Source organism: Sminthopsis crassicaudata, chromosome 4 (genome assembly GCF_048593235.1).
Source record: "Sminthopsis crassicaudata isolate SCR6 chromosome 4, ASM4859323v1, whole genome shotgun sequence".
NCBI lineage: Eukaryota > Metazoa > Chordata > Mammalia > Dasyuromorphia > Dasyuridae > Sminthopsis > Sminthopsis crassicaudata.
The window spans coordinates 158,637,184-158,664,891 of NC_133620.1; the positions used below are offsets into that span (position 1 = coordinate 158,637,184).

Sequence of the window (27,708 nt, forward strand, 5' to 3'; positions counted from 1 at the left end):
TCTATGCCCATGCAATATCCTTCTTTCAAACCACTAGCAATCTGGCACAGTTATTACTTATAATGAAGCTGTAGTATATTAGAGCCATTACTAAATGGATCTTAATTGATAAGGCCTGCCAATTAGAGGGGATTCTCTTTTTCTACTATGAGGAAATAGATGTAACTGGAGCCATTTGGGATACATTAGAAGAAACACAGGAGAATAGGGTAGCTTGCAAATAACAATGAGGTAGATGTAAACAGACACTGGTAGTTGCAATTTCCATGTTCTTGATTTGTGAACCTAAAGGGATAAAGGGAAAGCCTATGAAAAATAACATGATAATATATGATTTGCCCATCAATTCAGAAGAGAGGATTTGGGGCTTTTTTGGAGGAGAGGAAGGAAAGTGGTAATATTCTAATCTGATATCATTTGAAGACTTAATGGTTGGTGATTTATAAAATGTAAAATAACAAAGTTTCTAACTAACATAATATCAGGTTAAGATCTATTTTAATTTTTTAAATGATTTTAGTAAGAATGAAATTATTTACCTTTGAGTCACATATCAGGTTACAAGAATTTGCATCTCTGACATTCTCTTTCTCTAATACCTTTTATATCTGTTCCTTGTTCTCATTAATTATAGTCAAATCTAAATAATTCAGAGTAATTGGAGTAAAGAACATTCAAAGTCAGGGAAAAGAATGAAATACAGATTAGTTTATGAAGGGGATGGACTAGATGACCCCTAAAGTTCCTTACAATTCTGAAATTATGTGGTTTTATAACTTTTATTACTTGTTGGTTCTTCAACCCACAACAAATAACAGTGTTGGTTCTTCAACCAACAAAAAACAACAGAGTTGTACACAACAACAACTTTGTTGTTCTTACAACAACAAAGAGTTGTAAGAATTAATTTATTAATAACTACATAAGAACAATGTAACAATTTATATAAGGGACAGGAATTTCTAAAGTGCTTTAAAAAGTTTACAATCTTATTTATTAAAAAAAAAGCAAATAGTATAGTTTGATGGATACTTTATCCTTGTGCTGGAATTATCACAAATTTTAAGGGAGTAAAACTGAATTAATATATAGGATATAAGTTTTTGAAGGAAGAGACTGCCTCATTTTTGCTTTAGCACTCTAGCACCTAGAACAGTGCCTGGCACATAGTAGAGTTTGTTGATTTCTTAATTGATCAAAGTTTCCCACATATTACATTGTATTTTTTTCTGCAGACTGTACATAGTATACAGGACCAATCATACCCTGTATGAGACTGGACGAAAATGTAATTTATTCATGCATCTTAATTGTGTTTATATACACTGTGCCTGTGCATATGTACTCTCAGTGTTTTAAAAAAGTTATCAACTAAATAGATCGAATCAAGGGATTGCATGATGATGTCAGCAAGTATCATTTTATCAAATTAACAGAAGTGGGCATGAAAACACAATAACTACTGAAAATAGAGTAAGGCAAAAACAGTGAGATGTAGTAGCAAGGTCTTTGACCATTGAAACTACTACAAAATGGCTAACAAATGACACATCACTTTAACAAGGTAGGTGTGCCATTTGTAAGAAGGGATCCCCCTTGGCTCTAAATAATCTGGTATGACACTGCTCAGAAAACTAGTCAGTCCAAACTATAAATTTCAAGGATATATATGAGATTAATTCAAATAGTTCATTTACATAGCACATGTGAGCAAAAGCTGATATTTTAGAGAAAGATTTCAGTTTTGAGCTCAAGAAAGTGAGGATATTTTTGGTGACCCATCTGTGAATTATGTAAAAGAAATAGCATGGAATAGGGAGAAGAGATTTATAATCAAGATCCTTTACTAAGAAGTACCTAAAGATATTGTAGGCTTCTATAGAAACAACTCTGAGTATGCTTAGACACAATAAATTCAAATACTTTGCTTAAATTTGAAATCGCCTTCTCTAGAAGTTAAAGAATCAACATGAAACAAATTATTACATGTTTTAAAAACAGCATTAAGTTCTCCAAAGACAATGACTCTTCACTGTTTACAGGACATGTACATTCATAGTCTTATATCCTTTTTTTTTTTTAAAAAAACATCAAATTATCAGTATATTCAAAATAGAAACCAGAAAGATGTGAGCCAAATGTGGTTGAAGAATCATTGAATTTGAACTGTTTTACCTATTAAATTCTTTAGCTCTCTGACTCATGGTAAATCTGGTTATTTTTTTTTAACAACCAGCACTTATGAATTACCAAAGGAAACTTGATTCTTCAGGGTAATAAACAGATTTCCCTAAAAAAACTTGTATTAGTTCTACAATGAGATGTTATAAGAAATCAGGTTCTTAATATATACTTCTGTCTTTGTCTCTCTGCCTTACTTCCCCCCTCCCCAAACCCTGAAACATTAAGCAAAGGCTTAAGGAAACGGCTTAATACAGCTTTCTTTTTAAGTTAAGAAATGATAACATTTTAAAATAAGTTGAGTATTACTGTCTATTAAGTTTCTCAGCAAGGCCATTCTCTGTTTCCAGAAATAATACTATTTTAAATGCAAATAGTGTACAAACACAGAACCTCCTTACTGGAATCTTCACCTTATTTCCCATAGTAGTTTGTGAACTTCAATGTCAAATGTAGGCAGGAAAAATGCAATGTACCTTTCACCTACTTATAGCATAGAAAGAGCAATGTGTTCCAAGATATTCTCATAGAGAAGGAGGGGAGGGACAAACAATATTGTGGAAAAGGGATAATTATATATAGAGGCACCTCTTAATTTCACAGACCTTCTACACTGGTCTCTTTTTTTTGTGAAAAAGTAAAAAGACCAAAATATTGCAACCCAAAAGATACCCTTCCTAGCCCAGGATTCCATGACAGCTCCAACTACTTAGAACAGTTAAGTCAGCCAGAATAGAAATGCAAAAATTTGCATTTTACTTTCACTATTGATTCATGGTGATATCTGGGATTGCTTCTGTCTTTACCAGTGTTAGCTGGCACAAAAAAAAAAAGATAATTATAAAGAATGAATTTGTCTTTAAAGTTCTTTAGAGGCTTCAGATTAACTACTAAATAAAGTCTAAATTTTCTTGACTGACATTTAGGGTACTCCATCTATAATCTGGCACAACCCTATCTTTCCAAACTTCTTTCATATTAATCCATTGCAATCACTCTCTGTGTTCCAGCCAAACTTGCCTACTTCATGCCCCATGACTGTGAACAGTACTTTCTCACTTCCAGACCTTTCTTAAACTAATTTTTTTTTTGCCTGAAATGGCTTCCTTTCCCCATCTTTGCTGGTTAAATTCCTATGTTTCTTTTAAAACCCAACTTAGATACCATGTTCTCCATGGATCTTCTTTGATTTCCAGAAATTGGAATCTTCCTTCTTGGATGATACTTTACTTTGCTCTAAATGCACTTATGTGATAATTGTATACTATAATCTCCTTGGAACAAGGGGACCTTTCTTAAAGATACTTTCTTCTTCACTTAGCATCTAGCACTATTCCCTGCACACAGAATGTGATAAATGTTGGTTGGTTAAATGATTGATACAGAAACAACAGCATATGCTTAATTCTTATTACTAGAGAGAATTTTTCAAATTCTTTTTTTGTTTTCTAATTTTGCAAACATATCCAAATAGCCCAATATCCTTCCCAAAGATACAAATAGAAAGAACTTGATGGTACTTGATGGGAGGGAGACGAGCTACCATAGTTCAGTGAACAATAAAGATTGTTTTTCTGTTACTCTTTCACTTTCTGCAGAATTATAAATAAAATATGAGTTTGTTTCATCATATATGCTTGATTTGATTAGTTCCTTAAAATAACACTGAAGGGACTAGTTTCAAGATTAAAGATTAGTTCTCTGTTTGCTTTTTTAAAAAAAGTATATCATGTCTTCATATATATTCTTATTGTGTCTCCCAAAAGAATATCAGTTCTTTAAGGGTATGGATATTTTCCTGTGACATCATAGATGATCAATAACTACCATTTGACTAATTATGTTGACATCTAGAAGATCTATGCAGAAGTAAGCAGCAATGCATTGTCTTAAATTTTCTGTAACCTAAAACTCCACATGATTTCCTACTTCTGTGCCCTCAGTTCAATCTTCCCAAACCCATTTGAATCCTGTTTTTGCCCTCCTTGAAAATTCTCCCAGTTCCTTCACTTTTCTTTAGTATTTAATTTGATGACTGTCACTCAACTGATGTGGGACTTAAGATACTTATGTGTATATGGAAAGGAAACTAAAGTTAGATGAGAAAACCTAAACTCAAAGCCTGGCACCAATACTTTCTAGGTGTGAGACCATGGGTAAGTTAATTCCTCTCCTGAAAATATACTCTGTATATCATATAGTAGCTCTAAATAGGGAGCATTATAGAGTAATGGAAAAAAAAAACTGGATTTGAAATCTGAGGATCCTGAATTTGAAATTTGTTAGTTACTTTCTATATGATCTTGGACAATTCATTTCAACTTTATGATTACTAAGGTTCCTTTTAGCTCTAAGGTCATGTTTTTTGTTATTTATTTATTTTTGCTGAGGCAATTTGGAGTTAAGTGTCTTGCTTCAGGATCACACAGCTAGGAAGTGTTAAGTGTCTGAGACCACATTTGAACTCGGGTCCTCCTGACTTCAGAGCTGGTGCTCTATCCACTGCGCCACCTAGTTGCACCTAAATCCATGTCCATTAAAAAAGCAGAGCATTTGAGACTAGTGAGGCAACATCTTTATTGTGTTTTACCTTGGTCAGACTATAGATGTTCAGTTTTAGGAGACAGATACATTTTTTTTTTACAAAGACATTGATTAGCTGGAGAGTACCTACAGGAGGATGACCCCAATAGTGAAAGATCTTTAGTAATTCACCTCATGTGAGGAACAGGTGAGGATGCTGACTAGAAAACAGAAGATTTAAGAGGGACATAATATTTTTTCCATTCAAAAGCGAAATGAACTATTTTAGAAGTATTGACTTCATCATTAGAGACTTTCAAGTTAAAGGTAGATGGTTACATGTGGGAGATATTAATAATCGACTTTTGTCTAAGTGTGGGTTAGATACTGGACAAGAAAATGGCAAACCACTCTGGTATTTTTGCCAAGAAAATCCCATACAGGGTTACAAAGGGTCAGAGATGACTGGACAACAACATGGTTGAATGGGGTGCCCTCTGAGGTTTACTTCCAATTCTTGAGATTTTATTGTGAGGAAATTACTTTGTATATCTTAAAGCATTAGAAAATTGTAAGTTTTAATTCCGTCAAAAATCTTGTATGTGTTTATTTTGGAGGAACAATGATGCAAGAAAAAGCTTTTCTTTTTGAGTATGAATATTTAAATGGCTACTTATGAGTCACATTATAATTTTCTGGAAAATAAGAAGACCATAGGACCATAAATTTAGAGCTAGAAAATACCACAATACCACAAAGTATGTACAATTACTTTTTTTAAATAAAGAAACTGAAGTCCAGAGAAGTAAATTTCTTAATATAACCATTTAAAGGCTTAAACTCTAAGTAAATCCTTATAAATATTAATTATGATTTAATGGGACCTGCATGAAATCCTTTTACATTGTTTTGGTCAAATTTCATGCTTAAAATCACTTCTAATGTTTTCTTTTAAAACATTTTAATATTTCTTAATTTTATTGTTCACAAATCAAGAAGTTTAAAATTATGAAAAACATGACCTCATTTTTCATATGTAGAAGAGAGTTGGGGAAAAAAAGAATATATGATTTAGGAATTATTTGAGAAGAGGTAGTCAAGTAGCAAATAGTCAATAAGTATGCCTGATCAAACAAAAATTCCAGAGAAGTATAATTCACAACTGATTAGGTTCTCTACAGTAAACCTTTCCTTTCCTTGTTATCCATTCTTTAAAAAAAAAATAGGAAGAATAATTAACAGAAGAAAGGTAGGTTGCTTGGGCCATAGAATCAGAACTCTCCCTCTCTGCATTTTAGGGTTCTAACTGTTTGACTCAAGAGGTATCTTTTTTAAAGAGGAAAGAAATAAGAGGGGGAAGATGCTAGTTTCAAATTCTGAACTCATCTTGAGAGACTTGTGGCCACAGCAAATAAATTAAGCCAGAAAAAAAAGAATCAAGGCTCCCTTGCTTAGTGGTTTGTTCCTCATCAGTAGTTTTCTTCAAGCAGATAGTTCCTTTTTGGACATGTTTTAGAACGGATTCTACTGGACAACTACTAAGATTTCTTGCATCTCATTAGTATTATATAATAGTAATAGCTAAGATTTACATAGAGCTTTAAGATTTGATAAGCATTTTATAATATTATAACCCTATAATTTTTCTGGGAAGTTAGGTGCTATTCTTATTATTTTACAGATGGGGATATTGAGGCAGAAAGTGACTTTCTCAGGGTCATACAGCTACAAAGGATCTGAGGCTAGATTCAGATGCAGGTATTCTAGACTCCAAGGTTTAACAAGGAGGCAGAGATAGTTCAGTCTTCTTTTAAAAAGTACTTATGATGCCACTAATTCCATTTAGCACTCAGCAAAATTATAGGTTAATCTTCTGTGAGTTACCTGGCTACCTAACTACAATTTATAATTGTTTCTATGGGAAACAGTACCAAACTAATTTATAAATGAATTTTTATAAACTGTTTACAAATTGGGGATGACATAGACTTGCCTTTCTTTATTCTGTAACTGATGACTTTACAAACTATTCTATTCTAAACTCCCATTTGGTTTTAAGGGTCTGATTTCTTTTAAGTATTTTTGCAAGAAACTTTGTTGTGATTGTTATTGTTGTTTACCCTTTATTTTGAAGAAGACCAATGATATCACAGGATGTTGCCTTGAATTGTGTGAACGGGATTTAAATGAGGCAGAATTGCAGAATCATCAGCCCAACTCTCTCTTCCAGAAATGTAAACAGTTTTTCAATTTCTGTTTAGGACCAGTGACAATGCTTTAATTGTTTGGATTTTTTTTTTTTTTGATGAAAATCTCTACTACAGCCTGGATTATTAAGAGTCATTCTGGGGCCACTTAGATGGCACAGCTGGTTGCGCACTGGCCCTAGAGTCAGGAAGACTTGAAATCAAATATGGTCTCAGATACCTTATACATACTAGTTTTGTCACCCTGGGCAGGTCACTTAATCCAGATTGCCTTGAGTCATTCTCTCTGTACGAGGAAGCAGTACTAATGGCTGAGAAAAACAAGTAGTTTTTCTTTTCCTTCTACAATTACAAGAAAGAATTCAATGTAATACATTTGCTTTTCATATAGAACCTGATGATGTGTGTTGTTTATATAGGGTTTCACAACTTGTAGAACACTTGAGGGTTTTCCAAGGAGGAAACTAAGCTATAAAACAAAATATAGATAGCTCAGTTTTCTTTTAAAAACTACTTATAAAGTCACCAACTGTACTTTACAAAATTTAGGAAATCTATAGCTTATAAAACTATTGGGAAGCCAAACCAAGTTAGGGTCTACCTGATTTGGTGATCTACTTCACAAAATGTCAGAGCTGGAAAGAATCTCCCAAATTAATCAATTCTTGGTTAGTGGAATGATGTAAGTTAATGAGTACATTAACAATGAGTATGAGGAGCAAGGATTATACAACTGGAAAACATTCCCTTCTTCCTTGTGGATGCTACTAAATAGAATAATCTATAATTATGTTGTTTCCTCCTAACTATTGGAGAGAAAAATGCCTTTAACAATCTACTCAAAAAATTTGGGACTTAAAGCTTGTCCTCACCCTTCTAGATAACATACAAGATCATAAAACCCCACCTTAAAAGAAGAATAATTGATCTGCCCAAATGGAGCATTTTAGCTATCAAGACTGGATAAAACCCAGTAGAAAATCCTTATTATCTCTTGGCAAATAGTTTATGTTTTATTTTCAAGAATGATAAGACACTCAATTTGAAATAAAAGGAGTTGGGAATGGGTAAAAACCATCATTTGTCCTATAATTATCTTTTGCTTTGGAAAAACTTTCTAAGAACTTATATCAGAAGAATGGCCTTCGGTTTTGTGAAACCTAAAATATGTTGCTATTATTAATAGCTATGTCCTAAATTTCTTCTCTTGTAGCATCTAGATGAAGAGGAGCATAATCTATGGTTTAACTACCTTTGTCTTGTTTATTGGGTTGTTTGAAGTATAATAGCGATCTTGAATACAAAATTTTTCAACTTTCTAAAGAGACGTGTCTAATTCACAAATGAACTCAACTACATTAAACATTCAATTTTTGTCCTTTGTGATGTAAAATGATCCCCTCATCTCTTAGCTTTTCCAGGTCCAGTGTTACTCTTCAACTTCATCATCTTTATAACTACTTGTGTTTAATTTTAGAGCCTTTTAGAACTCTTCTAAAAAAGAAAAGGCCAGAATAAGACATTTTGAATAAAAAAAAAGTAACAAAGGTTTTTAAAAGCAGATTTTAAAGTAGTTAAATCACACTCTCCAGTTCTTGTACCCATTCTGGCCCTGAGGTTTCATTTTATAAGGGGTTTGAAACAACTACCAAGAATCTTTTCATCCCAGCAACGAAGGACTCACAATTTTCCTTATCTATGCTTCATCCTTTTAAATCTAAGGTGAGATGTATAAAAAAAAATTTTTTTTCTAGCACCTTACCTCCTATTCAGACAAACGGAAAACTGGGATAATTGAGACATCATTGATTCAAACTGTTTTCTGCCATGTTCTTAAAACATCAGTTATGAGAGATTAAGTCAAGCAAACTATTCCAAAGCATATGACAGCTCCTAGGTCTTCTAATAATACTACTCCAATAAATCATTGGAGATGGTGAATATAGAGCCAGAGTTGCTGACATCTCAAACTCTTTCAGGAAAGGATCTTTAAATAAATAGGGACACACGAAAACTTGAACTTACTCTCCTTGGTTAAGATGGTACAAATGCTTATAAAGCTTGATTTACAGAGGATTTTCTCATAAGGACACTGATAATCTTTTGAGCATATTTGGCAAAAGATGTGTTTCATTTAAAAACATCCATGTATCAGCTTCTCTCCCCATCTGATTGACCTGGTGGTCTAGCTCTTCCTACCATTAACATCACCTGCTACTAATTTTCTGAGAATTTGACACCAGCCTGATTTACTAATAGGCTTTTTCTTTTTTTTGAAAGGAATGGTATCAATTGCAATGGCCCCATAGTATATAATCCCACTGAGCTGACAAAGTGCTTTCAAAAAGGCATCCCTTGGATGTAACTTTCCTGGAAACAATCACAAACTGAAGCAATGGGTAATAATGTTCAATGTATAGAAAGATGTATTTCCGTGATACAGAAACTCCTAAAGCAATGAGCGAGACCAATGCATCTCACTGTGGAATATTAGACCAGACATGTGGCTGGCTAAAGGCTGGGTATCCTGAAGGACTTCTTGTGGGTTTCTATCTCCAAATGTACAGGCTCCTTCTCCTAAGTGGTAAAGGGGGAGTTGGGACACTGCTGTCAACCAGATTGTTGGCATACCTTTAAACCCTCATTACTTTCTTCTCCTAACCGATGGAATGTGTTTCTTCTATATGATGATGTCATAGACTCGGCCAACTCTTCCGAGCCATTCCCTAACAGCCTGACGAACACGATTATCAGTCACATGACAAGTCAGTTGGCTGATACAAGGGAATACTGCTGGCTGGAGGGCAATAAATGTCTGATCTGGCAAGATCTGAATCTGATTGAGAACTGTTAGCACCATGTTGGTCCATGCCTGAAAAAAAAAATTAAAAATATTTAGTACCATCATTACATTATTTTTACGTTCAAGTTTGATTATCATGATGAATTCTCATCTACCTTGATGTTGAATACTTTTACTATACACCTCAAAGATAATTTTCCTTAAATAGACTGAAGGCATTGGTTGAAAAGAGATTAGAATTCTTTTTCATTGCCTCACACAAAAGTGGATCCCATTGTGATATGGCAATATATTTTATTAAAAGCTAACATATTTAATTTTACCACTCGTAAAATAGCTCCATAAGACTTCTAGGATTCTAATATTCTATTGCTGTAAATCTGTAAAGAACAAAGGAATAGTCAAGTTTCTGGATGACTGAAATACCCTCCTCCCTTTGTTTTTGTGACATGATTCATTTCTGGTTCTTTTTGCACATCTAAGTAGGCAAGAGGAGAGAAGAGGAAAGAAGAGGGAGAAAAGAAGGGCTTGATCCTTTCTTATCTCATCTTCTATAGCAAATTGTCTCCCTCATCATCACCCTCATTTATTCTCTTCAGTCTTTCCCTGTGCTTCTCTGCTGCCTACAAATATGCTCATTTCTCCCCATCCTTAAACCCCCATACGGTGTATCACTATGCTAAATTTGTTCTAATGCAGCCAACATAACAAACTAAATTCAAATACTCATGTTTTCTGTAGCATTGTCTCCATTACTTTCTAGCTGTGTGACTTGGAGGGCAAATCATTTACCTTTATGGATTTTAATTTCCTTAGTTACAAAATGAAGGGGTTAGAATAGATTGCCTCTAAGGCCTCTTTCCACTTTAAATCTAGATAATCTTATAAACTCATTTCATCTTCACAACTCAATGAAGTATTATTGCTATTATAATAATTAGCTATAATAATAGCTAATTAACTTAATAAATAGCTATTTATTTAAAGATAAGGAAACTAAGGTAGATAGTAGTTAAATGACTTCCTTGTAGTCACAGAAAATTAATAAATATATGGGCTAGATATAAATTTATGTCCTCTTAATTCTAATTCTAGCACATTCTCAATTATGACTTTCTGCTTTCTGATACTAAACAATTATCTCTATTAGGAAAACTTTTAAAAGTTTTTCACTTTTTTGATAGAAGAAATTCTTAATTTGGGGTCTGTGAACTTCTATTTTGATAATTGAATTTCATATAATTGGTTTCCCAGGTCTTGTTTTATACATTTAAAAAGACTTTCAGGAGAAAGGATTCCCTAGACTTCTAAAGGGGTCCATAACACTATAAAGGTTAAGAAACTTTGTTTTACAAGAACATATTCTGAATCTCCCTGAGAAAGTGTTAAGATCAAGCCCTGATATTATGCCGGAATTGTGTCAACACCATCTTCTTATATTAAAAAGAATTTTCTGCCATGTCTACTCCAACCAGAATATTAAATTTAATTCCTCAACTTTGACCATATTTCAAAAGACAACATATTTCCTTGAGTCCAAAATATATCATCTTATGTTTTGTTCTTTGCCTTCCATCTCTACTGTACTTCTGTGGGTGCCAGACCTTACCTGGATCTGGGCTTCGGCATCTCTCACAGATATACTCAGGGTGCTCACTGTCGAGCCAGAGCGGGGCCTCTTCTCTTGCCTCAGAATCTCTGGACCAGCACTGAAGGAATGCCTCATTTGGCCCTGATCTATCAGATGTTGTGGACGTTGGAGGAGGGGTGAATCTGGTCCCCTGGATCCCAATTGCTCTCCTTTTTTCTCCACCTTGATGTCTTTGGCAAATGGAACTAGGTTATGTTGCTGCTGCTTCCTTTTCTTGTACTCAGTCATCAGCTTTGAAATAGTTTTGTCAGTGGCCATGGTATAGATCTTGTTTCCTGCACTCTCCCACCATTCTTTCTTCCTGCTTTGATCTTTTCTCTCCCCTTTGGGGCTGGGAGGCAGTTCTGATATATCCCCGATGTTTCCCTTTGGGGGCATGCCATCGGCTACATGGTCTCTTAACTGACTCCGGTCATCCTCAGATGGTGTATCCTTCCCTGAAAACCCCCCTGTGGATGGAGTAGAGGATTCAGATTGGAAGGAAGGAAGAATGAAGAAAGGATCACTCTTGAAGGTAGGAGGTTCCTCCACATTATTCTCCAGATCTAAGTGCATCTGAATGTAATTATTGCACAGTTCCATGCAAAGTTTATGAAGTCTTTTCACTAACCATACCCAGTCTGCATTGCTGACAGGCTGAACACTCAAAGAAGGTATTCTAGCCCGCCACTGTCTCTTCTCCTTCCCCCGCGGAGGGCTGACTTGGGCTGTTTCCTCAAAAATATCTTCATCCTCTGATGAACACTGCTGGGAAGAATCTGTACTTCTTTCATCATCTTCAAAAAGGACTTTCTTAACCTGCTCAGCAGTGATATTCTCCTGGTTGGTCAAGACAGCACAGACCAGGGCATGAAAATAGATGTTAAAGCTCATTGCAGACTGGCGATACAGGTTGGCTGCCCCTCCAATGCCCGACACTTTCTTCAGCAGACATTTCAACCCTGGGCTGGTGTCAAACTCTCTGGCTGTTCTATAGGAGTCCAACAGCAAGTCAAAGATGACGGCCAAGTTCTGCATGGAGATATACCTGAGGAAACCAGCTAACTTGTTTTCTGGCACTTGAACTGTCTTCTCTTCTCCTTGTTGGGAGGGGCCTTTGACAAACTCTTCTAACAAGATGTCATATAAGTTCTGGAGCAGCACTTGATGAGACAACAAGCTCACCACAATTTCCCTGAAAGAGACACTTCAAAGAAAAAGAAAAAAAAAAAAAAAAGAAAAGAAATTAGCAGTCCATTTATCTCTTATAAAGGACTTCCGTATGACTCAGATGCATTATAGACCTTGTAATAATTGAGACCATTAGCTACATTCTAATGCTTTCCTTTCGATATTATGACTTTTAAAATGCCTAAATTCATTCTAATGAACTTTAATGGCATTCCAGACACACAAGATTTTATTTAGAAGTTGGAGGATTAACATAAACCATGATACTGAATAACAATTATCATCAGTGTCTTGGGAAGCTAATAAAACTGCTCATTTTAACTAATAATATATAGCAGCAATTCAGAATATTGTACACCTGAGACCATGCCACAGACACAGTAACAACTGTCACAATTTACTCTTAAATTACAGCAAAAATCATTGGTTAGTTCTATTGATCTTCTTTCAAACCTCTTACTATGGGTATATACACCCACATCACACTCACACACAATATCAATCAATAATCATTAATGCTTTCTGTGTGCTAGGTGCTAAGGATATAAGTACAAAGAATGAAACAATCCTTATTCTCGAGGCAATAATATTCTGAATGAGACAATATGGGCAAATATAAATACATGTAGCATAACTGCAAACAGAATAAAGATAAATGTATGCAAAGTATCTAAATATAAGGCAGATTGGGAGGATGGACACTAGCAGCTGAGAGGAACCAAAAAAAGATTTCATGTAGAGGATGGTGCTTGAGTTGTCATTTTATCTAAAGAGAGAACCTCTATGAGGTGGAAATGAAAAAAGAATGACTTTCAGGCATGCAGAACCTACAGGGCAAGGGCACAGATGCGACAGATGTGGTAGATGGAATGTCCATCATGTTTGAGATCTATTATGGCTATAAATCTAAAAATTTAAAGCTCTCTAGGAGAAATTTGTATGAAAATAAAATATTCTCTCTAGCTAGTGCCTATTAAATATATGTGAAACATTTAAATGCTTCTATTGTGAATATTGCATTGATTCTATTAGAATAGATAGAAAAGCTGAAGTACTTATAATATCCGAAGTACTTTGGAAGTGACATGAATTATGGCTACAGTTATCTGCTAATTTGTTCCAAGGTCAAAGAAAGTCAACAGGGATATGTATTCTTTCTCTGTGATTACTCCTGACCTTATCAAAGGCAGAAACAAGAATTGTTTGTGTAGGCTTGGAATAATGATTCTACTATCATTTGGGGAACCCTCTAGAACATAATCAGCATATAACTTTTGATAACATTAGCATCTATTGACATTTTTCTAGTCTATATTGTAAAGCACTTTACCTATATTACAATTCTTTTTGCAATGATTACTCAGTTAATATTAATGATCAGACTGTTTTTTTTTTTTCATTTTGTTGAAAACTAAGAAAACCTAAATATTACTTTAAATATTGCTAAACTAAATGAAATGAGTTTTGGGTTCAAGCTACTGTCCTGATCATTATCATTCAATGGGGAAGACATGTTCCAAAGACTCGACTCCTCCCCAAATTCTAGTTACATAAAGACTATCACAAATAGTGAATAGAGGACAAACCCACTTAGCCATGCTAATAGCAAACAGAAATTATAGAGTTTATGCAAATTAGAATATGCAAAGTTAATGAGCACCTCACTGGGAGTGATATCTCAGTTAAAATGTCAATCCTTGATCTTGGGGAAATCCTCTAAGTCTCTAGTTAGGCATCTGGAAATTAGAGACATGTCAAATCACTGCTTCCTCTATTTGTCTGCTTCCCAGATTTCTTTCTCTTCCTCCCAGGGAATTCCCTGAAAAGGCCCGGAATTGAATAACCTTTCTTACAAGCTAAGTGACCTGGATACATCACTTACCCTCTCTCTCTTTGCCTTAATTTCCTAATTCAGAGAAAATCATTGCACTCACTTCCCACAGCTGTCATGAGACTAAAATGAGATAATATTTTTAAAACAATTCTATAAAACCTTAGAGTGTTATGTAAATAATAGCTGCTATTCTCTTTACTTTTTTTTTTTTTTTTGCTAAGGCAATTGGGGTTAAGTGACTTGCCCAAGATTATACAGCTAGGAAGTGTTAAGTATGTGAGACCAGATTTGAAGGTCTCAGAAGGTCCTCCTGACTTCAGGGCTGTGCTCTATCTACTGTGCCACCTAGCTTCCCCTATATTTATTCTTTATATAATTATATCCACGCTTCTTGTCTCCCCATTAGAAAGTAAACTGCTGGAGAGAAGGGGTTATTTCATTTGTCATATCTATATCCCAGTACCTAGTTCAATTATTGTCCCATAGCCGGCACTTAAATGCTTGGAGTTTGATTTTTTAAATTGATTATGTGGTACAGCAGTTGGTTATAGCATGTTTGTTATAAGTGAAGATTGTGGATTCCATCCAGTTATCTGATTTTGTTCACAGCCATGGAAGCTTTAAACTTGACCAGCTATCTGACAAAAATTTGCTGTTGGTTATCAAGGAGAACACTTGAGAGAATGTGGTGGGACCAATTTACAATCAATCCAAAATCCCTACAAGACAGTTCAAGTGCTCAGGGTTATTAGTATTTTCTTCATATGTAAGAGACACAGCTAATAGTATTTATTAACTTCTTAAACTTAAGTTATAGACATGTAAAAAGAGTAAGACTTGATGAACTTAGAGTCACTTAAAATAAATTTGTTCCCTACTAGCTGCAATACACTGACAGATTTACCAGGTCACAAATGAATAAAGAATAAAAACAGGAAAGTAGAAATATGAAAAATAAAGCTTTCAGTTAAAAGAATAAATGTTTTACTCTGCATACCCTTTAACTCAGCAGTGTTACTACTGGGCTTATATCCCAAAGAGATCTTAAAGAAGGGAAAGGGACCCACATGTGCAGATGTTTGTGGCAGCTCTCTTAGTAGTGGCCAGAAACTGGAAACTATATGGATGTCCATCAATTGGAGAATGGCTGAATAAATTGTTGTACATGAGTATTATGGAATATTATTGTTCTATAAGAAATGACCAACAGGATGATTTCAGAAAGGCCTGGAGAGACCTACATGAATTGATGCTGAGTGAAATGAGTAGGACCAGAGATTATTATATACTTCAACAACAATACTGTATGATGATCAAATTTGATGTGGCCATTTTCAACAATGAGATGAACAAATCAATTCCAATAGGGCAGTAATGAACTGAACCAGCTACACCCAGCAAAAGAACTCTGGGAGATGAGTATGAACCACTACATAGAATTCCCAATCTCTCTGTTTTTGTCTGCCTGCATTTTGGATTTCCTTCACAGGCTAATTGTATTCTATTTCAAAGTCTGATTCTTTTTGTACAGCAAAACAACTGTTTGGACATGTATACATATATTGTATTTAATTTGTACTCTAATATATTTAACATGTATTGGTCAACCTGCCTTCTGTGGGCGGGGAGGGGGGGAAGGAGGGGAAAAATTAGAACAAAAGGTTTGGCAATTGTCAATGTTGTAAAATTACACATTCATATATCTGGTAAATAAAAACTATTTTAAAAAAAAGAATAAATGTTTTAATGTAGGAAAAAACAAACCCAACAACCTCTTTGCTAAACTGAACCATAAAACAATTTATATCCTTTACAACCAAAGTGGCATTCAGCCAATTCCTATTTAGGTTACAGCATGAATATGAGATTTGAATAAATTTGTTTTTTTTTAATTTAGAATTGTGGAGAATCATTTATATTCACCTTTTCTTGGTGTGCCCATTTGGCTTTTCATCAGGAGGCAGTTCGATGATAAGCTGACAGGACTGGGCATGATCGAAGTTGTTTGGAGTCTTTGGTGAGCACTGAGTATCTAACATAAATACCTGCAAAGAACACAAGCCCAAACAATTCCATTCTTTCATCCCTTAGCAGAGTTCAATACACATCAATAATATTGATGCTGGTTTAAAACAACTAAGAGTTGCTAAAAAAGAATATCTGCTTTAATAAATGTCTCCTCTACTGCTGTTTTCTATCTATTCTCTACCTTCATGCATTAAAACAACCTAATGGACCCTTGAAAAGGGTGCAGCTGCTTCTAATTCACTCAACAACAAAGTGAAAACTGTTTTAGGAAGAATCCTTCTAAGGAAGCAATTTCTCAGTGAGAGGAATTGAGTGAGAATGGAGAAATTACTAAGAGGGGAGAAATAAATTATAAGGAGGAGATATAATTTTAGTACTCTCTCTCTCCCGACCTCCCTCTCTCTCTCTCTCTCTCTCTCTCTCTCTCTCTCTCTCTCTCTCTCTCTCTCTCTCTCTCTCTCTCTCTCTCTCTCTCTCTCTCTCTCTGTCTCTCTCTCTCTCTCTCTCTCTCTCTGTCTCTCTATCTCTCTCTCTCTCTGTCTCTCGGTCTCTCTCTCTCTGTCTGTCTCTCACTCTGTCTCTCTCTCTCTGTCTCTCTCTCTGTCTCTCTCTCTTTGCCCATCTCTCTGTCTCTCCCTCTTTCTGCCCTCTCCTTTCTGCCCTCCTCTTTTAGTCTTCCTCTGCTAGGTTCTACAAAGATACAAATACTTCAGATAGAGGCCTAGTGATGTCTGTTACCTAATTTATCTAGTAAAATACAGTGTCTTATTTTTAGGGGACTGCAGTGGATGAATATTTTCTACTACTTTTTCTCACTTCTCAGTCACCTCTAAGCCATGTTGTATCCTTCCCCCTATTGTCTTTGCTCTTCCACTCCACCTTATATGTTATCTTTTATCTTATTTCATTAGAACATAAACTCTTTGAAAAAATGGCTTGCTTATATTTTTACCTCCTAAGTTTACCAGGCAGCCTAGCACAGAATCATCATTTAATAAATAATTTAATTTAATGTTTAATAAATTTAATAAATGTTCTCTCTGTTTCTATCTACCCCTATGTACACTTACCTACTCATCAACCACAGATCAACTTGAGTATTTGAATATAAACTCTATTTTTGATAAAAGAGATTCCTATGGTAAAGGGAATTTCAAATTCTTTCATGAAGTTAATAGATTTATGTTATGAAGATATGAAGGAGAGATCTTATCTGTTGTATCTGATTTTGAAGTGAAGCCAAATAGTGGTCTACTGAGTTTATTACTAGTGAAAAGAGCCAGTAACTGAGGCAGGAGGATTCTGGCTAGGATCTTACTAACAATGGGAAGCAGGGAGATGGTCAGATGGTTATTGCAATAAGTTTTCTCAACTTTTCTTCTGGACATTAAACTATTACAGATAAGCTATTTGGAGAAGGACTGTCCTACTTTCTCTCAATATTAACCAACTTTAGTGTGTTTAGGTTTGCAGATTACCTTTACCTTTTGTGGAAAAAGTCCAAGTACTTACTTGTTGTGCCATGGCTCGGATCCGCCAGTACTCCGCCTCAGCACTAGGGGAAGAAGAAGGGGCTGCCACTCTTACCTGGCAGCCATCACTACTGAAACTTTCATTGCCACTGTGGAAACAGCCCAATAGATCCTACAGAGAAATAACATAGAATGTCACTGGGGCTATGTGTGATTCAAAGCGGTGTAATCTCATCTAGGCAAACAAATCAAGTAATTTTGTTGTTCAGTCATTTTTCAGTAAGATCTAACTCTTTGTGATTTCATTTTGGATTTTTTTTTGTGGCAAAGATAGGGGATTGATTTACCTTTTTCTTCTCCAGTTCATTTTATAGATGAGAAAACTGAGGTAACTAGAGTTAAGTAACTCATCAAGGGTCACACATCTAATAAGTGGAATTGGATTTAAACTCATAAAGAAAAGTCTTCCTGATTCCCAGACCACTGTGTCACCTAATTGCCCTTGAGTTAACTTTAGCTAACATAAAAAAGAAAATTCAATGAAAGTAAGACATCATACTTCAGACAGGGTCTAAGATCTTCTTTATAGGTCTGAGATTCCATTATTCGTTGACCTAGTTTCAAAAACATTAATGATCTCAAGATCATCACCAGCAGAAAAAGAAATGATGGTAAGAAGAAAACATGATGGGTTTGGAGTTAGGGGACCCAAGTTCAAATTCTGGATTTGCCATTTCTTTGACAGAGCATTTGACCTTGCTAGAATTTAAATTTCTTATCTATAAAATAAAGGACTTGGAGATATGTCTTCTCAGACCCCTTTTAGCTCTAAATTGATGCTCTCATGATTATTTTTCCCATAATGATTTTACCTTCACTGGTTTTAGTGTGGCAGAGAATGCATCCTGTAATGCACAACATGCAAGTCTCCACATTTCTTCAGTGAAAACAGGCCCTGCAGTTACAAGGACATATCTGGAAATGGAAACAAGGTAAAAAATGATGTTTCTTTGAGAGGCTCTAACTAACATCTCAATACATTCAAAAACTTTTTTCCTTTTTCAAGGTTAAAAAGATAATTTTAGGAGGCTTAATATGACAAACCATGGAACTATTTTCTTCTTTGGGAATTCATTCTTTTCCTTCCTTCTTTCAGGTATGCAAGTCCTGAAAAAAAGTCATCACTTAACCTGATGTCCTCTTGGACTATAGATTTATTTTTCAGTTTCTTTCCAGTGTCAAACATATTGAAAAAGGGGTCTAGAGATATTGTATATCTATTGATCCAATTTCTCTTTTTATCTTCTTTTCTCATTAATTTTCTATTATCAATTGAAATAATATTTGTAAAGTATTTAGTAAAGTACCTGGTACATAGTTTTTCTCTTCCTCCTTTCTCTTTTCTCAATCTTCCATCAACCTGACACTTTTAACCAATTAATTCCTTCTTTGAAGACTTTCCTCCCTTAGTTTCCATGATTCTATACTACCCTGATTTAGGCATTGGTACTCTCTCTATATATTATCTCTCCTGAATAACATGGCTTTGATTTTGATTTCTATATTTTCTTCATTTGTTTTTTCAAATCTTGCTCTTTTTTAAGTTCCAGTGGTACATTTTCAATTTTTGGTTAAAAATTGACCTTTGGATATAAACAACAAATCATGTTATTATTTTAGAATTGGAAGGGGACTTGAGATGTAAATTAGTCCACTCTATTAATTTTATAGATAAAATGAATGAGGCCTAGAGACTTTACTACAATTATACCATTAAGTCATTGGGAGATGAAGGATCAAATCTGGTTCTTTCAACTAATGTAGTCCAATATTTTATTCTTCATCATCTGGTCTATCCCCTATTCCTATCTAAAAAAGTGAAATCATCATCTTTCCCCCTCCAAAATCCATAATTTCTCTTTTGATGGCAAGCATTTATTTAGACTTGAAGCCTCACAATCACCTTTGACTTTTTCCTCTCTCTTAATGTCATGGAAGTCACATCATTTTTGCCCTTAAAATCTTTTGACTTGTCATTTCCTTTCCTTATTTTCCCACAACACCTATCTCATATTCTTATCACCTTATAACTAGTCCACCCTAATAACCTCCTTATTAATCTTTACTTCTAGCCTCTTCTTCTCCCAACTGCCATCATAGTCAGATTGATTTCCCTATAATTCTCTTTGAAGCATATAAGTCTTATGCTCAAAAATCAACAATGGCTCACTTTTCCCCATAGGATTCCTATAGAATCATATCTGAGTTCCTTAGGCTTATGATGTAGGACCTCTACTTACTTCTCACCCCAATGCAAATTCTTCTCTCCATCCAAACCAGACTATTAGATGTGCCTCATATTCTCTTGCCCTAGCCCTTTCACTTGCATACCATTTCTCCTGCCTGTAATACTTATCTTCCTCTTTTCAATCTATTATCATCTTATCTATTCTTCAATCTCGCCTCCTCTCTCAGTAAAGCTTATCCTGGCTCAATCTGAAGGAATGTTTGAATTTCTATCACATTTATTGTTGACATCTCTCATTTGGTACTTATTATTTATTATCTTTTTTTTCTAGTTATCTTTTAGGTATTTGAATCTTAGGAATTAGATGGTGGGGAACTTTTCTTTGTATCTCTCACATAATTATCATGGAGACTTGCCAGGTAGGATGAAAACCCATTGTGGCAAAGAAAATTTTCATTTTGTCTCTGTATGCTCAGCTCCTAATATATTGACTGACACATCACAGACAATTAAAAATGCTTATTAAATTGAAGAGACATTTGGTGTTTACCAGTTAACTAATTATTAGAGATGGCAAAGGTATTAATTTGTAATCACTTCTTTTTCAAGCATAGCAGTAGAACTGTTATTTCCTATTTCTTCAATAATTTTTTTCTCCTTTTATTTTTCACATGGAACATCTAATTTGAGTGGGAAAGTTTTCTTACCGAATGCAAGAGCAGCCAACTCTGGAGATAGTTTCTGTCGGCTTAGCCACACATGCTACCAATAACTCGAAAAGATCTTTTAGCATTGTGTTGATCATATTTTCATACCTAATATCTATGGAACAAAAATACCAGAGTTTTATTTGCTGGCCCTGAAATATCTTATCACTATAAGGATGTGCATCTAAGAAAAGAAGAAAGATAATACAGCAAATAAAAGAAGTTACAATCTATAAAAGCTAAACTGGAAAATCATCACTCAGCATTTTTAGCCTTTGCTTTATTTGTCCCTTCTAGATATATGTAAAATTGTATCTTTCAAAGTAAGAACATAGCCATGTACTGGAAATAAATACTGGAAAATGCCAAGTTCTAATACACTGCTAAAATTTCCCCAGATTATAAGAACAATAATACATTATATGAAAAATAATAAATATAAATAATACTAAATATAAATATAGAACAAATACTGTGTCTTATGTACAAAGTCAGACAAAGATAATTTTTAAGTACCTGTGTGCCATTCTCTGGGCTAAGAAATAGAGATAAAAAACCAAATGGTTTTGGTACTACTCTTTTACTTACATTCTAATATGGGAAGAAAAAACATAAAAAGGAGTTTAGTTCTCCAGTTAGTTTGTCTCACAGTGAATAGTTCACAATATATACTTAATATATAACTTTTAATTTCAACAAACTAGATAGGTATTCAATATATTATAATACATAATATTTAATTTTAATTTTAATAATATATTTAATGCATATCCCTAGTTTTTAAAGAAATAATTTAATTCTAAGAAAAAAAGATGCAGATTATGCATTTTAATCATTTCTGATATATAAAATACACTTAAAGTCTGCTAATTTACTCAGTAGACTTGTTAGCTCACTTAATAGTGGTATAATTCCGTCCTTTCAATTTTCATAATCTGTACTCCATAAAGTTTCCTAAAACTACCTTATTGTCATCCATATCAAATCAATTTTCATAGGAGTCATTAAGGCCTTCAATTCTTGGGCTTTTATTCTCTCACTAGGAATTAGGCCACGGACCTATGGACAAGATGATCACCTTTATGTTGCTGAAACATAAAAATATGCTACTCTATAAGCCTTTGTCAAGCTAGACGTTTCTTCAAAACCAAGTCTTGGCACATAGGGTAAAGCTTGCTGAAAGTCAACTTCCTCATTCTACTGAGAAGACTGAAAGCTTAAAGAAATTGTTACATAGGTATTATGTATCTGATGTTCAATCCACATCTTCCAGGAAGGAATTCCAGTGCTCTACCTTCTAGGCCAGGTTATGTTTTTCCTAGCTCCCCTACATCATTCTGATCTGGGCAAGAAACTCCCTGATTAAATTTTTTTCATTTTTCTAGAATTATACGATTCCACTTAAAATTCTCAAAGCTGTACCTTACATAAATTACTTTAGTCTCATATATTTGTTTAGCATTCTTAATATGTTACCTTTATATGTGATGGTTTAAGAAATGCTTTTATGTAGCAATGTAGCAATGATAATAACATTTGTATTAACATTCATAACAAAGACACAAATGGAAACTTACTACCTGAGTGTATAAAGCTCTGGATATGTTCCACCACCAGTTCACAGGATAAACCAATGGCATGCTTGAAATTGGCTGAGGCAACATCCCAGTAAGCATGATCTTTATGGCTACGGCGGAGCCATAAAGACATCACAGGAAGGAGGAGATGTACAACTGCATATATTCCAAACCCTGGTCCTGAAAAAGAAATATGAGTGTTCAAATTTCTAGTGTAAACTCTAAAAAAATGGGAGTCTTTGCTTTCATTTGAAGCTGCCTCCTCTGTTATAAATGTGAAAATCAAGTTTTGTAGAGAATTCCATTTTTTCCTGAGGCGAATAAAGGAAAAATAGAATTTTAACTTTGTGCTCATTGCCAAGAATTCTGAAAGGACTTGTATGAATGGCTGAAAGTTACCTTTTCTGGTTAACTTGATCATGTAACAAGTATTTATTAAACTCCACTTTTTATATTTGCATTCTACATATTATATCTTCCAGTAGAATTTTAACTCTTGGAAGGCAAGGAAAGTTTTTTTTTAAACTTTTTATCCCAAGTGCCTAGCACAATACCTGATAGATAGAAAGAAGTTATTTAATAAATACTTGCTGAAAAGCAGAGTACTATCAATTGGAGTTTAAATAAGTTGTGGATTTAATGAATTATATTTTTGTTATATGAAAAATGTTATATAACAAAGAAGCATAAGAAGATTTAGAGGAATTGATGCAAAGTAAGCAAGAATAATCCCCAAAGCAATATACATTGTAATTACAAAAAAAGTAAATAGAAAGAATAGCAACAACAAGCAATAAAACTTGAACTCTGTGAAATTATAATGAGCAAACTTGGCCCAAAGAAAAAGATAAGAATGTACCTTTTTCACTTCTTTACAAAAATGGGGACTATGGAACATTATAAATATCAGGACTTTATGAATTATTTAGGTTTATTGAATAGCTTTGCCCCCTTCTTTATTATAAGAGATGGCTCTTGGGAATAGAGGGATAGACTTCAAAATGGTAAGTAATATAAAAACCAAAAAAAGTTTGTTGAAGTGAATTGAATCCCTATATATACTTGACACCATTTATTTGGTTTACAAAATATGTTTTTAAGATTAAAATGATCTCAGGTGCAAATTTAATTAACAAAAATAAGCCAAAAGAAATGCAGATCACTGTATAATTCAGTAGAATGTGTCATTGGATAGAAAGTCTCTGTTCTTTACTATTTAAAGTATTAGATCAGCATTTGCCTTCTCAATATAAATTTGATGTGATTTTTTTTACTTAAGAATTACCTCACAACTTTATATTATGGGGTCTTCTTGAGCTTGTGATGACAAGAGAACTTCTGAGAACTCTATTTAAGTGATTTCTGTTCCTGTTACTTAAAAATTTTATGAGTGACTTACATTGTTGCCACAACAACAAACTGAGACTATACTAATCAGGTACTATCTTGAATTCTGGAAGCTATTCAATTTAGGACATAGCTACTATGTGTCAGAGGAAGAACCTGTATTCAAGTATTTTGAAGACTCCCAGGCTAGCCCTATATCAAAGGGCTAATGTCATTCAAGATTTGCATGAATAATTAATTAAAATAGGAAATTAACAGTTGACAGGCCAGCTAGGTGGTTCAGTGGACAGAGAACTGGGCCAGGAGTCAGGAAAATATTATCCTGAGTTCAAATCCAGCCTCAGCTACTTATTAACAGTGTGACTCCAGGCATGTTGCTAAAACCCTGTTTGCCTGTTTTCACATCTATAAAATGAGCTGGAGAAGGAAATGGCAAACTATTCCAGTATCTTTGCCCAGAAAACTCCAAGTCAGACATGATTGAAATGACTGAACATCAAAAACACATATCTTATTTGAATCTCACAGCAAATGTAGCTAGATAGTATAGTAGGTAGAGTTCTAGATCTGGACTGAAAAATGACTCATCAACAATTGGAAGTGAAGGGGGAGTTTCTTTTGTTTTCATGAGTTAGTTGTCCCCACTTCCTACAGATTAGATTCCCCAGCAGTGGTTTTTTTGTGGGTGTCCAAATTTCTCTTTTTATCCCTTTCCTCTCAGTGGGGTATTTGTCACTTGTCCTAAGCTTAAAAATTGTGCCACTTGCCATTTATGTCAAAATTCATAGCTATAGTTCTGACTGAATCTCAGTTTAGGAACACTATAGGCACTTTTGCAAGGTCAACATGAATGGGTATATCTTGCTGAGAGCCAATTACATAGAATACACATTCTATGTGTATTCTATATATAGAATAGACATAGACATAGACATTTACCAGGTACTTTGGTAACATCTCTCAAGAGCTCAAAGAGTAAATCCAGGGTAGGAGGTTGGTGCTGGCGAGGACAATTGGATACAGCAGCCGTCAGCTGTTCTAAAAGGATGATCCAGACTTCTATAAGACCTGGAAATCCAGAAATATACCAACCATTAAACACAGCAGGAACAAAGAAAATTCCATTCAGATCAGCAATCATTTATATTGAATATTTATTAAATATAAATCCTTTATAATTGAGTATCTTTAAATATAGGCATAGTAGAATATGTAGACCCCAAAACAATAAAGGACATGAAGTTCAATGTATAATCTTTAATAGCTTAAAATATCACTAAGTCTTTTTAGAACATCCTCTAGATGAAAAAAAAAATTAAAAGGAAGTAGAAATCAAAGTAATTACAATGACTAGTTTTGTCCCAGAGAAGACATAATGGAACACACTTACTTTCTCATAGGAGAAGGAGGAACATTTCAGATACTTCAGATTTGGTCATTATTAATTGGTTTTGCCTAATATATAAATAATGCTTCAGTGATTTACATGTGTAGAAAAGAAAGGAATTAGAAATGATTTTTATATAAAAGGTATCAAAAAAGTTCCAAAAAAGGGACCTGAATTATTTTCACACTGCCATTTGAGAAAATAATATGATAGAGTAGCCAAAAATGCTAATGAAATCTTACACTTCATTAATTTAATAGTCTAGTATTTAGAAACAGGGTGCTATCTGCACCTCAACCTTAGTACATTATATTTTGAAGATTATTTGTGTTATTTCTGGGCATTATATTTTAGAAAAACTGCTGATGACATATAATACTACAGGATGCTAACCAAAGTGGGGAAGGGGTGTGAAATCATGCCAATTGAGTATTCATTAAGTGAACTGAGATGTTTAGTCTAGAAAAAAAAGAAGACATGTGTTCTTATATTAAGGGCAGGGAAAGGGGAAGAAAAAAAGTTACATGATAACTTTACTATATATTTAAAAGGAATAGCAAGATGTACACAATATATTTTCAGTTTTGTTTATGATCATCTCTTTATTATACTATGTTTTGGAAATGCTTGTTTTATTGAAACATTTTTTAAAAGGTTGTCATGTGGAAGAGATAATATTTACTTGCTTGGTCTAAGTGTGAAGATCTAGGAGCAAAAGAAGTATAACAAAATAGATTTTTACTTGATATAAGGAAAAATCTAATAATTATTACAAATAATTGTAGAATCTGGAAAGATAATAAATTCAATATGGTTATATATGGTTTGATATACCTACAGAATATTCATTTTAAAAAGTCCTTGGTTAGAAGAGAGACTAGGTCTGGATAGATACAACTGAGAGTCATCTACTTAGAGTTAATCATTAAACCTATGGGATGTAATAATATCATTAAGAGATGGAATGTAGAGGAAAAAAAAGGATCCAGGGCATAGTCCTAAGGTGTTTCCATGTTCTATCACTCTGAGTCTATAAACAAATATTAAATTAGAGAGGCATCATAATTTTAAAATTGCATGGGATTTGGAGTAGAAGATTTTGGTTCAAATACTGGCTTTACCAGTATCATATGTGTGGACCTTGGAGAATTCCATCACTCATAAAATATGGAATCTCACTGGATGACTTCTAATGTCCCTTCTAACTTTAAATCTGTGAATCTGTGAATGCTCATAAATTATGTTATAACAGGAGATTAATGTTCAGGTATGAGTTAAATTAGGTGATCTTTGAAGTCCCTTTCAATAGTGAGTTTCTATGTTATATGACCACCATTATATTTCTAAAACTTTTACTTGTAATGTTCTCTATAAAATGTAATGTTCTCTGTTGAGGTTTTCTTGGGGTCTCTGGAGGCAGCCTTTGTTTCAGTTCAGTAAGCACCACAAGTACAGCCAGGTGTTAAAGTCCAAATCCTTTATTGTCTCTTTCCAAGTCTTGTCTCCTTTTCTGGGGCCCGGTTAGCTTTAGATAGAGGCCTATCTCTCTCCTTGGTTCTGAGAGCTTGAGTTCCTGCCGCCAGTCCTTTGTGTTCTCTGCCTCTGCCAGCTTCTCCCCGACTCCAAAGGTTTGTGCTTCAGCCTCCAGCCACCACAAAGGTGGGTGATGGAATGAATCTGTCTTAGCCTCCAAGAGCTTCTAGTGCACATGCCTTTTTTGGCCCTGAGAGTTTCTTCCTTATATTCTCTACACTGAGTATAAATCAATCATTATATCACTAAGAAAGCATTATTTGTTGAAGGATTTAATCAATGCTAAACTAGATTTAACCATTGTTTCCTCAATTCCACTTGTTTCAAGTTCTGGCCCATAATATCTCCTTGTAGGATTAAAATCAATCACACTGAACCATGCTAAATTAGATAACTATTGTCTCTATCAATTCCACTGACTTAGTAACTTGTAAGAATCCTTTGTTTCAAGTTCAGAGTTCTGGCTCATAACATTTACTAATCCAAGCTCTCATTAAGTCAGAAGGCCTTCTCCTAATTGGTTTGAATCAATGAGGTTTTGCTACCTATAAAAACTTTACTAAGAACACTATTCCCAACTTCCATATGAATAGACTCTATTATATGAGAAATATAATATAGTGTAAGATGATGAGAAAACCAACATATGTTCAGTGTTCAGAAATTAGACTATCAAAAGGATATGACTCAGTCTTCACTTCTGAAATAAAACTAGTTCATCTCAGACAGAAAGAGGTAAATGTACCAATAATTAGTTTTAAAAGCCTGAGAATTATCCATCTAAGAAACAGACTACTGGACTGGATTCGAATTCATAGTGGGTAACATGGGATTTAATTTGAAAAAAGAGAAAAATAATCCAATTTTAGAGTTTGTAGACTCCTGTGGATTTTCTTTCTGTTCTCTTACAGTTTCATTCCTTCAACTTTCTGTCCATATGGACTTGCCAGAAGGAATTCTGAATTGATTATATTTCCTAAGAAGTTTCAAAGTCTTGGTTAGCAGCCAGTTTTGTTTAAGATCTAGGAATACAAATTCAT

The 27,708-nt window shown here is 34.3% G+C and overlaps 1 protein-coding gene across 6 annotated transcripts in view; it reads right to left on the reverse strand.

Moving 5' to 3' along the window:
• Positions 1-818: 818 nt before the first annotated feature.
• The window catches only part of ARFGEF3 (ARFGEF family member 3), a 213,024-nt gene continuing 186,134 nt past the window's right edge, over positions 819-27,708 (reverse strand). For all 6 annotated transcript variants that reach the window (XM_074309720.1, XM_074309724.1, XM_074309719.1 and 3 more), the window contains 8 exons: positions 24,688-24,816; positions 22,405-22,581; positions 20,825-20,939; positions 18,742-18,844; positions 17,910-18,041; positions 16,293-16,414; positions 11,324-12,551; positions 819-9,783 (listed from right to left, as the gene is read on the reverse strand). In XM_074309720.1, the coding sequence (XP_074165821.1) occupies positions 9,592-9,783; positions 11,324-12,551; positions 16,293-16,414; positions 17,910-18,041; positions 18,742-18,844; positions 20,825-20,939; positions 22,405-22,581; positions 24,688-24,816 (2,198 nt within the window). In that variant the 3' untranslated portion in view covers positions 819-9,591. The remainder of the gene's footprint in view (positions 9,784-11,323; positions 12,552-16,292; positions 16,415-17,909; positions 18,042-18,741; positions 18,845-20,824; positions 20,940-22,404; positions 22,582-24,687; positions 24,817-27,708) is intronic.